Below are 14,549 nucleotides of genomic sequence, written 5' to 3'. Positions count from 1 at the left end.
TGCCGCGCTGTAACTGTGATTTTTGCTTCTTCTTTTTGTATTTAACAAGGGACGCATTGATTGTTTTGTGTGCATGGTAATCAACATTATGCCTCAAATGCTGTTGCAAGCTTAACTTGAATTGAACCTGGAACATTCCTTTTAGCAATCACACAGTAGGGGCCACTGGAGCTTGTTTGGGACCAAATGTTGGTTTGTTGTTATTGATGATAATAATAATATATTCCCATGAATTAAATACAAATACTTGGTTGATAATTTTTCTTGGGGTTGAATGGTTGAGCTTGACTTGTCTTTCTGTCATGCTACAGAAAGGGCCCAAATTATGTTACATCCTTAATGTTAGAATCAGTGGCGGAGCTAGGGGTGGCCATCCCACTCGCAATTGCCATTTTTGAGCACAACAACTAACATGCACTGCCCAAAAATATCTGTGCCACCACAGACTGATCGCTGACCCCTGCCCGGCCAGTCTTGTGAAAAACTCCTGGCTCCACCCCAGGTTAGAATAGCAAGAAATGAATAGGGTTCTGATATACCCCATCCACTTATTCTGTATCTCTCTCTCTCTCTCTCTCTCTCTCTCTCTTTCTCTCTCAGGTTCTACAGTATGGCATCCAGACTGTAAGAACAGCAGTAGAGTGGAAGAGAAGAACAGAGTGAGTGTCTACTGAATCTATATGAACACTCCCTAGCCACTTAGTCAGCCATGTCTATCTCTGGAAGAGACGATTTTTCTTGTTTCCTACCTTCATCTTCAGCCCATAAACAAGTCTACAAAACCCTGAGAGATGTCATTAAACATTTTTACATTCTTCAAAGCCTCTTTCACTATTTTCATCCCAAAACTCCCCACTGTGACTCCAAAGTTGTCCTCTCAAGTTTTATTTCAAATGGCTCAGGTGCTCTAACTGAGGCGCTACATCTGAGTCAAAGCCAGAGTGTTTGTCAGTGAGTGTTTGTCCATTCTGTTGTGATTCTCCTCCTTAGGCAGCTTGGCAGCATCCTAAAGGAAAGCTCAGTCCATTTGATATCTTTTACCCTCAGTCACAGACACAGAGCCGGGGCCCAGGTGGCTCTCGGCTGGGCTTGCGTCCCCTGGGCAGTCGTGAGGTTTGCAGTCTTCTGTTCTGCACTCACTCCAAACTGAAATGCTTCCCGCTAATTCAACTCCCTCAACTGTCCTGCTTTACTTCAAAGCTAGACCAAACTATTGTGTGTTTTCATTTAACTTTGATGCCCCACACCCAGCCCCCTCCTAACCGACATGTGTGAACTGGCACGCATAAACAATAAGAATATACTTACTTTCTTCTCCTGCAAGTTAGCTGCAAGGTGACAACCTTCATAGAAGTGTTATAACCACTAGAATCCACAAATAACTACTAGAACTAGAGCACTGGCTGAGTTTTGCTAAGGCATACTATGCAAAAGTGTTTCGTTGACTATGATGCCATATCCTGTGATGCCTTTTCCTCCCTTCACAGCCCCTCCCACCCAAAGTTACAGCTCTGCACCAATCAGAAAGGCAGGTACTGTATTCTGCTTCTGGCAGCAGAGCGGGGGAATGGCGAGTGTGTCTTGCAGCTCCTGCTCTTACAGTCACCCACCAGTAGAGGGCTTCAGCCCCTGCCCTCTTTCCCATAACAGCCTGTGTGTGATCATTGTGCTTTTCACCATTGCAGGCATGTAGCTATAACCCTCAAGGGCTCCATTCACCATTACAGGAATGACGGCTGTTTGACTTCATGCAGAACTGTCTCAGATATGAGTTAAAATTGTACACACAGCCCTTTAGAGGCATAAACAATTTTTTACTAAAGGGTGACACTCACCCATCAAGAGTAATATCTGAGGGGTTGGCTGCACTGGCTGCAATAGTTGTATGAAATGAAACATCTTAAGTGCATCTTGGGAAGCTTGCCTATGTGGTTGCATTGGAGTATGAGAGAATACAGGCTGGAAATTCTGCAATGTTTGCCATTTATGCTGAATCAAAGTGTTGTTCTTTAAAGACCCCATGAAATTGAAATAAGAGTTTTGCTGATTTTAGTCCAAGTCCATTTTCTTCGCCATTTATATATAGTGATTAGAAATTACATATAGTTCATTAAGATTCGTTCTAAGCAGAAACTGTATTATTTCGTTCAGGCAGCATTAATTGGTAAGAACGGAATAAAATAGTAAAATAAAATGTTTTTAAAGAACAGTTCTCTGTCCTAAGTGTGGGTGATATACCAGTGGCAGTGTTGCCAGATCTCACAAGAGAAACAAGAGTCCTGATCTAGAAAAACTAGTCCAGAATAAGCAACTTAGGCGAAAATAGGCGGCCAATTTTTTTCCTGTCAGCATAGAGGCATAGTATAAATATAAACGGTATATAAAATAAGGTATTGTCAATAAATGCATCCGTTATATAAAATATTTCTCAAAAATAAATATATTTAAATATACAAATGGCCATATAAAATCAGTTAATTAATCTCTGTCAACTTTCACGTACAGACTGCATGAGTACATTTCACCTTAATTAAAATTAAAAAACATTTAAACCTAAATGTACCCACAAAGAGTATATGTACAGATCGGTTACCAGCATTTAAAAGTAATGTTTTCATTCCTGGAGGGACATTGTTTCCCATTTTGATCTGGAAAAAAAAAATAGTTTTAGTTTTTTCGTTCCTTGAACCGTTTCTGATCCCTGTTTATACATGGTACTATATGCCTTGAAGTTCATAGAAATAAATATAGTATAACTATAGTAACTATAGTAAGAATAGTTTCTCATCATTCACTTTTATTCACTCTCATGCCATCCCAGATGTGCATGACTTTCTTTCTTCTGCAGAACATTAATCAAGATATGTAGAAGAATATCTCGGCTCTGTAGGTCCATACAGTGCAAGTGAATGGTGAGCAGAACTTTAAAGCTCCAAAAAGCATGCAAAGGCAGCATAAACGTAATCCATATGACTCCAGTGTTTTATTCCATGTCTTCTGAAGCATTGTGATAGGTGTGTGTGAGAAACAGATCTACATTTAAATTCTTTTTTTTTTTTATTATAAATTCTCCTTCCTGCCCAGTAGAAGGGGATATGCATGAAGTATGTGAATCACCAAAAAAAAAAAAAGAGAAAAAGAATGTGAAAGTAAAAATTTAGCTTTATTTCTTTAGATTAAATATATATATTTGTTCTGCAGAAGAAAGAAATGAGGGTGAGTAAATGATGAGAGAATTGAAATTGTGGGGTGAACTTTCCCTTTAAGCAGATGTATGGTTTTAAAATGTACCATCTTTCTCTTTCTGGAAATGGATACAAAATATTGATTACTCATCCTGCACTATAATCAAATGTTATATCCAATAGCAAATTGTGGTTCATTAATGTGATGTAAACTAAACGTTACTGGATATTTATAAGAAAAAGGAACAAGCATTTTGAAACGTCCCACCCCAACTTCATGTTTCAACCAGAAATATGTCAACACATGAAAGAAAACTGCTCGACAAGTGATTTCATGGGGTTTTGAAGCATTCCACAACCTTAAGGCTACTGGCATCTATGAGCGTGTGTTTAGTAATACTCTATGTGTGTGCTTATTATCGGCTGATTGCTAACACAACGTCTCGTTCTCCCGCAGCCCACAAGGTCATCGTCCGAGAGTTTGTGTTCGAGACCTGGCTCGAGCATTACTGGGTCTCCAGGTCACACAATCTATGTGAGTCCCACTCATCAGCGCCCTCTGTCATTTCCTGAGTCTGTCAGATCTTACCACTCAATCCAGAATGGATTCTGAGGCTGTTGCACTTCAGGCTCATTGTGTAAAACAAACACCTGGACATGCAGGAAAAGCACGGGATATTCCTTCAATGTGTCAATGTCTGCACAAACCTGTGCTCTACTGCTGCAACATCTGCCTTGTATTTAACATCTGCCATTATTGTGTTCCCAGTATTGTATTCATTTCACAAATTCAAATAATTTAGATGTGAAGTGTGTAATATATTGTTTTTTATGTAAATAGGTTGATTTCACCGAAAATGAAAACACTGTAGTAATATCAAGACATTTCATTTGTTGGAGTATCCTAACCAGCCCAACACTTTAATAACTTTGGCAGAATCTAGAGGTGGAATTTGGGGCGGGCTATCTATTTTTGTCACACGAATGGAATGGATCATTATTTTTGCAGTTCTGTTTGGTAATGCTAGTGGCATAGTAATCAAACACTTCACCCATAACAACTTAAACAGAGAATCACTTAAAATCAATCTGAAATACTGATACCGATAGGCTATTAACCAATTGTTAAGCAGGTTAACTGTTCTCGTAAGCATACCTCTAAAATCAAACTGATCTACATCAGCCGTAGTTCATCTTTCCACAGTGTACATTCACCCCTCTGTGATGACCTTTGTAATTAGCTGTAGCTTTATTTGGATGTGATGTGGATGACCTTTGACCTTTGACCTGTGCCCCAACCTCTTGCTCATCAAAACCTTTTCTTCCTGTGTCTCTCCACCTGTGCTTCCCCTTCCCCCTCTCCCTCATGCTCCCTTCCTCTAGGCAAAAGTAGACAATGAGATTATTGATTACAAGGATCTAGCAGCCATCCCCAGAGTCAAGGCTATTTATGACATAGAGCGTCCAGACATGATTTCCTATGAGTCTCTCCATTCCACCTCCTCTACCCTGGACAAACAAGGAAGGCACAGCCCAGGAGAGGTAACCTTAACCCCCTATATTTCGTGTATTCTTAATAAACAAACAATGTGCTATTATAACCTAAATCAGTAGGAATATCTGTTATAGTATAGCTGAGTGGACACTCACTTAGAATTATATAATGATAGAAAGTATGTTTAGATACTTATTCAGTCTATTATTTTTTTTATTTTTTTAGGAATAGGTTTGGTTTTAAAAATAAAGCATCTGTTAATAAACCTCAAGTCAGATGGTGCAAAGTCTAAAAAGCCTAATCCTTTACAGGATGTACAGTCATAAAAAATAACCTAAAAAGTATTTGTACACTAAAGCCACACATAAAACTGTATAAATGTCATTGCATTATATAACAAAATATCAAACCAAGTAACATTCATTCTGAAGATTTTTTAAGCAAATGTTACACAAAAAGATGGGTTTTTTTCTGCTTGTCAAACTCAAGTTGAACATGTCAATAGCTAATGTGATGAATTACATTTTTATGAACTTGAGGAGAACTTTTTGGGACCACTGTATACTGAATACATATAGCATCCTTGTAATTCAATTAGGAGTGATATTGCAACATGTATTTATGCTAATTTATTAAGTGATCCAGTGCAGTGCAATATTCCAAAATTCTCCATTCCAAACCTGCATTTTTGGGCTTTGGCCCCATATGCCCACTATCCCCAGCCCAGACACTACCCTTACTTTCCCTATATAACCAACTTTACCTTAACGATGCTTTGTCTATGTGACTATGGCTCCCATTACCAGATGTCTACTTTGTCACAGCTGCCATTATACAATAGCTCTCCCTGTGACCCCATTAATGTAAAACACACTGATGGTCAAGTTTCTCAGGCAGCAGACAGAGCAAATGTGAGCAACTGTGAGCAACTGCGTTTATTTGCTCATTTCTCTGTATGTGATCATGTGCAAATATACATTGTACATTGCATGTATTCATGTGTAGATGTGAGCCATATGTCTGTGCATGAAAAGAATGTATGAGAAACTGTGTTTTTTTTTATCGACTGACTGCTCTTTGGTTCCCTCTGTCATATTAAACATTGCTCTGCTGGACCTGAAAACGCCTGACTGTGCACCTTCTCTGTAGAAACATTAGTGTCACAGCACACTCTGGTGGTCACAATTATGATCTCATTCAGTCTGATGGTGAGGTTGCATAATAGTTCATAGGAATAGTTCACCCAAAAATTTAAATTCTCTCATCATTTACCCTCATGCTATCCCAGATGTGTATAACTTTCTCTCTTCTGAAGAACATTCTGAAGAATATTTCAGCTCGGTATGTCCATACAATGCAAGTGAATGGGTGCCAAACATTTGTATGCTCCAAAAAGCACATAAAGGCATCATAAAAGTAAACCATACAACTCCAGTGTTTTAATCAAAATCTTCCGAAGTTACATGATAGGTATGGGTGAGAAACCGATCAATATTTTAGTCCTTTTTTGCTAGAAATTCTATGTATGCGATATGCATGAATAATATGAAACACAAAAAGAAGAATGTGAAAGTGAAAGTTAAAGTGGAGATTGACTGAGCAGGGAGTAATTTATAGTAAAAAAAATCACATATATTGATATGTGTCTCACTCACACCTATCATATCACATCTGAAGACATTGATTTAACCACTGGAGACTTATGGAATAGTTTGATGCTGTCTTACGATATGTTATTTTTGGAGCTTCAAATTTTGGCACTCATTGACAGAGCTGAGATATTCATCTAAAAATCTTTATTTGAGTTCAGCAGATGAAATAAAGTCATATACATCTGGGATGGCATGAGGGTAAGTAAATGATGGGAGAATTAAAATTTTTGGGTGAACTATTCCTTTAAAGGCTAATATTGGTTATTTTCAACCTATTGTCTACGTATAGTATCTATATGCTATCGATTAAAACAAACAATAATTTCAGTTATTATTCAATTTACAGTAATGCATTTACAATGGAAGCCTGTGAGGCAAGCGGACTGGAGTATGAAGCTCGCAGTTTTGTTAACTGTAAAGTAGTCTAAATTGTCCTTTTGGTTCAGGACTATTTGTTTAGGTGGAGGAACATTTGATTATTTATTACCGGCATAATTCCTTGCAGTGGAACTCAGCTCTTTGTATATACTGCAATGACACATCCCTTCCTGGTATCCTCACATATATACTAAGCAAAGTAAACAGGTTTACTTTTCTAGCTGGTCATGAAATGAGTTGAAAGATTGATGTAACATATTGGATGAAACAGATATAAGGGATGGCAGGGAATTCTGTCACACTAGGTTTTTTAAAGTGTTACTTTAGTGTGCACTTTTGAAACAGTGTAATAGTCGCTAACTAGGCTTCCATTGTAAAGTTATTACTGTAAGCATTTGACCATAAACAACATTACTGTCTGTGCTAACCGACAGCATGCCACAGATCCGTACAGGTTACATCGGAAAAAAACTAAAAAACAAAATGAATATTCTTTAATACTGTTCTTAAATTACTGGTAAGCTCTCAGAATAACTGAACTCAAACCCTTTCCTCCCCTACAGCCTGTTAGAGCCTCAGGTGGGAGTCCCTCCAGATGCAGAGCCACAGTAAGTGTGTGCAGGATAGAATAACGGCCACTGGCATGATCGATTAATTTGTGGATAGCCTCCAACCAAACTAATAAAAACTCTACTAACCCTGTTTAAAATACCAACATTGCTGGTCCCAGCATTGGATTCTGGTATACAGTAACCAGCAAGAAATTGTTTTGGTCAGTCAGCTCCACAAGAAAGACCATGCAGGTTGACACCATGGCTATGCTTGTCAACTAACTAGACCAGCACTAACCAGCCAAGATGGAAATTCTGGAAATCCATGCTGGTGTAAGCCGGTCTTTTTTGCAGGGAACATACTGTATTCAGTCACTTACCAAACCTACTGGTAACCTAATCTACACTGCATGCCCAATTATTATTCAAGTGAGTATGCTGATCTTTATTTCCATGCGTATTTTCCAACTCCAAACCATATAAACTTGAATGCTTATTCGAGTCAATCATTTTCAGGTGGTATGTATTTGTGTAATGAGGAAGGGTGTGGCTAAAGTGACTAACACCTTATATCAAGGTGTGTATAATTATTAGGCAGCTTCATTACCTCAGGTAAAATGGGCTAAAAAAGAGATTTAACTGACACTGAAAAGTAATATATTGTAAAATACCTTTCAGATGGATGCAAAACTCTTGAAATAGCTAAACTATTGAGGCCTGACCACTGGACAATCAAATGTTTTGTTTGTGAATAGTCTACCGGGGTGCAAAAAAATGCATGAAGAAGAAAAGGTTCAAATTAACTGCAAAAGACTTGAGAAGAATTATACGTGAAGCTACCAGGAACCCATTATCCTCCTAATCTACCATATTCCAGAACTTCAACCTACATGGAGTGTCCAGAAGTACAAGGTGTCAAGTGCTCAGAGACATGGCCAAGGTCAAGAAGGCTTAAACATGACCACCATTGAATATATTCACAAGTTGAATCATTAAGATTACATGAAGACAGATTTTCAAAGGATTTATGGACAGATGAAATGAGAGTGACTCTTGATGGACTAGATGGATGGGCCCATGGCTGGATCACTAACACAGGGCACCACTTCGAGTCAGGTGCCAGCAAGGTGGAGGAGGGGTTCTGTTATGGGCTGCTATCATTAAGGATGAGGTAGTTGGCCTTTTCGAGTTGAAGATGGACTGAAACCAACTCTCAAACCTACTGCGAGTTTCTGGAAAGTAGTTTCTTCAAGCAGTGGTACAGGAAGAAGACCTCAGCATTCAAGCAGGCCATGATCTTTATGCAAGACAATTCTCCATCACATGCATAAGTACTCCACTGCTTGCTTAGCCAGCAAAGATGCCCAAATAATGACTTGGCCCCCTTCCTAACCTGACTTAAATCCTATTGAGGACTTGTGGGCCCTTCTCAAATGTGAGATTTACAGTGAGGGAAGACAATACACCTCTTTGAACAGCATTTGGGAGGCTGTGGTTGCTGCTTCAGTTAAAGTTGATCGTGAACAATTCAAGAAACTGACAGACTACATGGATGGAAGCCTCATGGCTGTTATTGAAAAGAAGGGTGGCTATATTGGTCACTGAATCATTTTGAAAGCCCAAAAATGTTGTTTAATTGTCATTTTGTGTTACTTATTTGTTGAACCTACTCTAAAAATTGAGAATAAACTCTTGAGTTGGGAGAAATTATTTTTGTAATTTAGTTGCCTAATAATTGTGTACACATATATTCCCCTGAGAAAGACAAAACTCACTTTTTCTTTTTTAAACATTCAGGTTTGAGGTTCAATAACATTTTGGATTGACAGAGAGCATTGTGTTTGTTCAACAATAAAATTAATCCTGAGCAACACAATTTGCCTAATAATTGGGCATGCAGTGTAATCTAATAACCATGAACATATAATGATTTTCACGCCTGATTTCTCATTGGCTGCACTGTACATTCATCTGATTGGCCACTTTGCACAGTACATCAACTATCACATGATGTTTGCAATCATGAGCCCACTAGAAAACCTAATCTCTAAACCATCTACATGGGAACAACAGAGCAAAATGTCTAACAGACATGACATGAAAACTACTGATCAACCTCAGTGAAGTGATATAATTTTCCCAGAGAACCCAGCCTACCTTTGACCAGTGTTGATTGAATCATATGATCCTTTAACATAACATTGGACAGCAACTAACATTAAAACTAACACTGCAAGAGTTTCTTTGCAATTCCTCCATCATGCCATTTATTTCATTACAAACTTCATGCAATGCATGTGTTGGAAACGCAGCTGTTCCCATGACATACAACATAATTCGTTATTTTTAGTGACTTTAAGTTCTGTGTCCACATTCCCAGACCCTGCCACAAGACCCTTCCTCAATGTCAACAGAAATAGTAAGTTGTTAGTGACATCGCCAATTTAGGCTCTAACAGGTCATCTTCATAAGCTTTGGCTACACTGTTTTCCCTCTCATCTTGGAGATGCATTTAATCTCAATTTCAGCCTTTTCTTATAAGCACTAAATTAAATCCTATGTATTGTTAATGGCTGAAAAGAATCAAATGTGATCTGTGTGTGTGTGTGTGTGTGTGTGTGTGTGGGGCAGGTTTAAGTGGTTAACGAGGACTTTTTAGGTTACAAACTGGTAATTACATGTGTATTATGCTATAAATGTTGTTTATGGAGACATTTCTAGTGTCCCCATAATTTAAATAGCTTAAAAACATACTAAACTATGCTTTTTTGAAAATGTGAAAATGTTAGTTAGGGTTAGGGGATAGAATCTATAGTTTATACAGTATAAAAATAATTATGTCTATGAAGAGTCCTCATAATGATAGCTGCACCAACGTGTGTGTGTGTGTGTGTGTGTGTGTGTGTGTGTGTGTGTGTGTGTGTGTGTGTGTGTGTGTGTGTGTGTGTGTGTGTGTGTGTGTGTGTGTGTGTGTGTGTGTGTGTGTGTGTGGTTTTTCTCAGGCAGTCTCTTGTTCTCTGAGATACAGCTTGCCAAATAAACTAACCCATGGACTTTTAAAAAAGCTTGTACTTCACTAGAATGGTTCACTAGAACTTGCTGCTCCAAATGTAGATTGTTGCTTTTCTGACCTGCTCTTGTACTCCCATCATCCACCTTTTAGTACAGATTCTGATCCCTACTTACATAGAGATGTTGTTCCTATTCTGTTTCAGTCTCCAAGGACGCTGTCTCCCACCCCTTCTGCTGAGGTTAGAAGCTGTTAACAATGCTTAGAAATCTTCTGTTCATGTTACATTGGTGCTTTTACTTGCATTTGTTATAATCATTGCAGAATCCATGCAGAATTCAAGAGCTCTCCTCAAAGGCGTAGTTCACACAAAAATGAAAATTTTGTTATTATTTACTCAACAAATAGTGGTTTGGTGAGTACCAAGTTAGGAATGTCATTCCAAACAGGAATACAACAGGAATACATTTTTTTAAAAGGAGAATTTTTGATGAATCCTTATGCAGCTCATCCAGTTCATATGACCATGGTTGTCAGGCACCAAAAAGGACAACAACAACAACAAAAACATAAAAGTAGTGTGAGGAACAGATCAAACTTTACAGGAACAATTTACACAAACATTCACTTTCTGATGTGGAACTCAAAAGGATATGTTAGCCAGAATGCTAACCTCAGTCACCATTCTTTTTTATTGCATCTTTTTTTTCATACAATGAAAGTAAATGGTGACTGAGGCTAACATTCTGCCTAGCATCTTTTGGGTTCTGCAGAAGAAAGAAAGTCAAATGAGATTGGAATGAAATGAGGTTGAGCAAATTATTACAGAATTGTCTTTTTTGGGTAAACTATCCCTTTATGTCGTTATTCACTGATAATCTTCCACCAAAGCTCTGAACTCACATTTGTGATTGCAATTAGATACAAAAATGGCACTTCTGTGTTCCACTAAAAAAATAGCAGCATATGAATGTGGAACAACATAGGTGTGTATGAATTAATTTTTATTTTGGGGTGAACTATCCCTTTAACAACAGAGCCAGTTGAACACGTCCATTTAACCATGTCCTAATACAAAATACAGTCAATCTGTTTAACTTTCCCATATGTAATGGTGTGTGTGTGTGCGTGTGTGTGTTTGTGTGCTGTGTGTGTGTGTGTGTGCATGGATGTGTGTGTTTGTGTGTGTGTGTGTGTGTGTGTGTGTGTGTGTGTGTGTGTGTGTGCGCATTAGGGTTGTTGTGAAATGAGGGAACGCATCATACAGCGATCAACCAGTCAGGGCTCTATTGGCTCTCCGGTCTATCACCGCCATAACTACATACCTCCTCTATCCAAGTCGCCCCAGCATTTCCACAGACCAGGTGAGCTATACAAAATGACTGATTATTTATAAATTCTCCCTTCATAGGACTCCAGAGGATACAGCCTCAAGCGATGAGCGAGTCATCTCCTCGTCTCATGTTGTCAGCCCTCTTCTTGGCCTCTCATTACCTTTCCTTGCTTTCCGTTTTCTCTTGAGCCTATGGCCTGCCTCTCTCTTCTGCTCATGTGTGCTCCTTGCATCCTTTTGTCTTTTGTCTTTTCCTCTTTTCCTCCACTCTTCATCTTCCCTGAGCGGCCGGCAGGAATGCTGAAGCTCTGCTCCAGCAACAGTGATACACGCCCTACCTCCCCCTTCAGACATCACTTCCTCCCCCATAACAAAGGTAAGGTCTCTCTGTCCCCTGCTGCCTGACCTGTTCGCCTCATTCTTAGTGTCAATATCGTTCCGAAGACACAAATTCACCTTGATTCCATCATGTCTTGATTCAGGGCTGTTGAAATTATGCCATGATGATTCACTTTATTCTGTAGTTTGTAAAGCTGTGCTTCTCATATGGCGGCTTTGCTTGGAGAATGTCACAAGTTCTGAACTTGTAATGCTTGAATGGCACAGGGTCCTGTATGACAATTGTGAGGTTGAGTGCTGCTTTTGTTATGTTAATGCAGCTGAACCACAAGTAATGCCAACACATTTTACTAATCACATACTCCTGTGTACAATGTCCCTCTGTCTTCTCCACAGATTCTTTCTACATAGGTATGTCTTGGCTTCATGGCTGTTGTTGACTCTGTGTGAAGCTTTTTTGTTCCCTTGGCAACTCAGAAGCATGCTGGTTCCACGTTTTAACCTTCCATTCAACAGTCTGCTCATTCGATAACAATTAACCAACATTTAACCATGTCACTGATACATAACAAATACTCTATTAGCTCTGTTCCAAAAACGAGTGAGCTTTTTTGTTATTGACTGCCTATATAACTAAAATGGTACGTCATGGGGGGTTGGTCTTTTCCGTTTATATGCTTTTTAATTGTTTTACAATTCAAAAATACTGTACTCTAGACTGATGTTTTTGATTGTTACGACTCTTCTCGCTGTTTTTCTGTGTTTCATACAAGAGCGCCACATTTTTAAGTTAAAAGCAGTGTTAAGTTAAAAGCCCCATAAGTTTTAGATCACTCTGTGTAGGTATCAACTCTGTGTGCTATACATGTAACGTGTGAAGTGCACTGGAAACTCAACTAAGAAGTGATTTCAATAGAATTTGGCATTAGCATGTCACTAAGCTAACTCAGTGATAGCATTATTGTTTCGGAGTGACTATTTGCACCTTGGTGTAAATGACATCTGCCACACGGCAGTTATTTGCACCCTAATAATCTGGTGGAACCACAGAAATAAATGACAAAATCAGGCAATATGTGTCTCTGCAGTGACTTGGGCTGTAAAGACAGTGTGAATGTGTTGTGTTGTCCTAGAGACCCCGGTTTGATTCCACCTTTTGTCCTACATTTCTTTTTACCATGTTTCCACTCTTAATATTCCTTACAATGATAATTGAAAATGAATATAAAATTGGTCACGGTGAATGTCGGGAAACACAGAAAAGGGTCTGGTCCGGAGACAGGGTCTGTCGATCACACTCATTCCCTTCCTCAGATTGTATTACTGTAATACAATAGTAATATTGTAGTAACCATGTATTTTGGTAGAAACCATAGATTTAATGCAATTAACCATGCATCACTACAGTAAGATGGTAAAATATAGTAACCATTATTAATTTTGTGGTTACTATAATGTTACTACAAAATATCATAATAAAAATGTGGTTACTGTAGTAAAATCAAGGTAATTTTTTCTAAGGGAAGGGTAAGGTTAGATTTCGGGGTAGGGATTGTTGAAGAGTGTCTGTGGGACTATTAATAAACTCTGCATTGATGCTTATTGTTACGTTCCTGTTCGTCTGTCCTGTGTTCTCTGTCACACTATCACGTTTATGTCACGTTTCCTTGTCTGTTCCGTGTTTTCCGTTTCACCCGTCACCATTCACGCTCCATGTCGTGTTTTCCTTGTTGTTCGCCCCGCGTTTCACTGTCTTTGTCCAAACTACATTTCCCACAATTCCCGGCCTCCGTCACTGCCTACACTCATCAGTGTTTTCACCTGTGTCTTGTTCAGTCTCCACTTTGTCTGTGTATTTAAACCCCAGTTCTTTGTCCAGTCCCTGTCGATCGTTGTTTGTATGTTTATGACGTTTCATGTCGGTGCCTGTTTCTACTCGTGTTATTCGCGTTCCCTCGTGGTTACCCTGTTCCCTGTCGGTACCGTCCGAGGTTACCCTGCTGTTCGCGGATGTTCATTTCTTTAATGTTGTCAGCCTGGTCCGTGTTCCCTACCCGAGTTCTTAGTTATGTTTGAGTTTTGTTTCATCGTGTTTAATCTGTTTCGTGCTGTTTAGTTTCCCGTTTTCCTATCGTGGATTTTCCTTTGTGTTTACCTTTTGTTTCTTCTGTGTCAACCTTAATAAAACCGCATTTGGATCCGCACCTCTCGTCTGTCTTGTCCTGTTTCCACACCAGTTATAACAGAACGATCGACCCAAGAATGGATCCAGCGGTCCAACAGGCCAACTATCGGCTGCTTTGTCTAAAGCAAGGGGACCGACCGGCGTTGAACCACATAGGCGACTTCCTCAAGCTGGCTAGCGTCTCCGACTTCCCGGACTCTGCCCTGGTGGTCTACTTCAGGGGCAACCTGAACGCCTCGTTGAGGGAGCGGTTGCCACCGGCTACGCACGAGTGGACTCTTTGCAGCTTCGTGGAGATGACTTTGCGGGTCTGCGGCTCGCCGTTAACTGTGGCCGTTGCTGAGAAGGACTCTACCTTGCCATCCACAAAGGAGTCCCTTCGACCACCTCCGGCGGCCCCAGTAACACCAGCCCCACCTGT

General features: G+C 39.5%; 1 protein-coding gene across 2 annotated transcripts in view; it reads left to right on the top strand.

Moving 5' to 3' along the window:
• LOC127633212 (actin-binding LIM protein 1-like) overlaps positions 1 to 14,549 on the top strand; it is an 87,492-nt gene that overhangs the window by 56,601 nt on the left and 16,342 nt on the right. The window contains exons 8-18 of one of the 2 annotated variants that reach the window (XM_052112139.1): positions 601 to 659; positions 991 to 1,113; positions 1,488 to 1,532; positions 3,643 to 3,720; positions 4,569 to 4,727; positions 7,274 to 7,318; positions 9,642 to 9,680; positions 10,477 to 10,512; positions 11,506 to 11,635; positions 11,900 to 11,980; positions 12,340 to 12,354. In XM_052112139.1, the coding sequence (XP_051968099.1) occupies positions 601 to 659; positions 991 to 1,113; positions 1,488 to 1,532; positions 3,643 to 3,720; positions 4,569 to 4,727; positions 7,274 to 7,318; positions 9,642 to 9,680; positions 10,477 to 10,512; positions 11,506 to 11,635; positions 11,900 to 11,980; positions 12,340 to 12,354 (810 nt within the window). The remainder of the gene's footprint in view (positions 1 to 600; positions 660 to 990; positions 1,114 to 1,487; positions 1,533 to 3,642; positions 3,721 to 4,568; positions 4,728 to 7,273; positions 7,319 to 9,641; positions 9,681 to 10,476; positions 10,513 to 11,505; positions 11,636 to 11,899; positions 11,981 to 12,339; positions 12,355 to 14,549) is intronic. The other variant, XM_052112138.1, reaches the window with a different exon arrangement.

The sequence above is a fragment of the Xyrauchen texanus genome, chromosome 40 (genome assembly GCF_025860055.1).
Source record: "Xyrauchen texanus isolate HMW12.3.18 chromosome 40, RBS_HiC_50CHRs, whole genome shotgun sequence".
In the NCBI taxonomy this organism is placed as follows: Eukaryota; Metazoa; Chordata; class Actinopteri; order Cypriniformes; family Catostomidae; genus Xyrauchen; species Xyrauchen texanus.
Note: the sequence above shows the minus strand (reverse complement) of the source record. Positions and strands in the feature narration are given on the sequence as shown.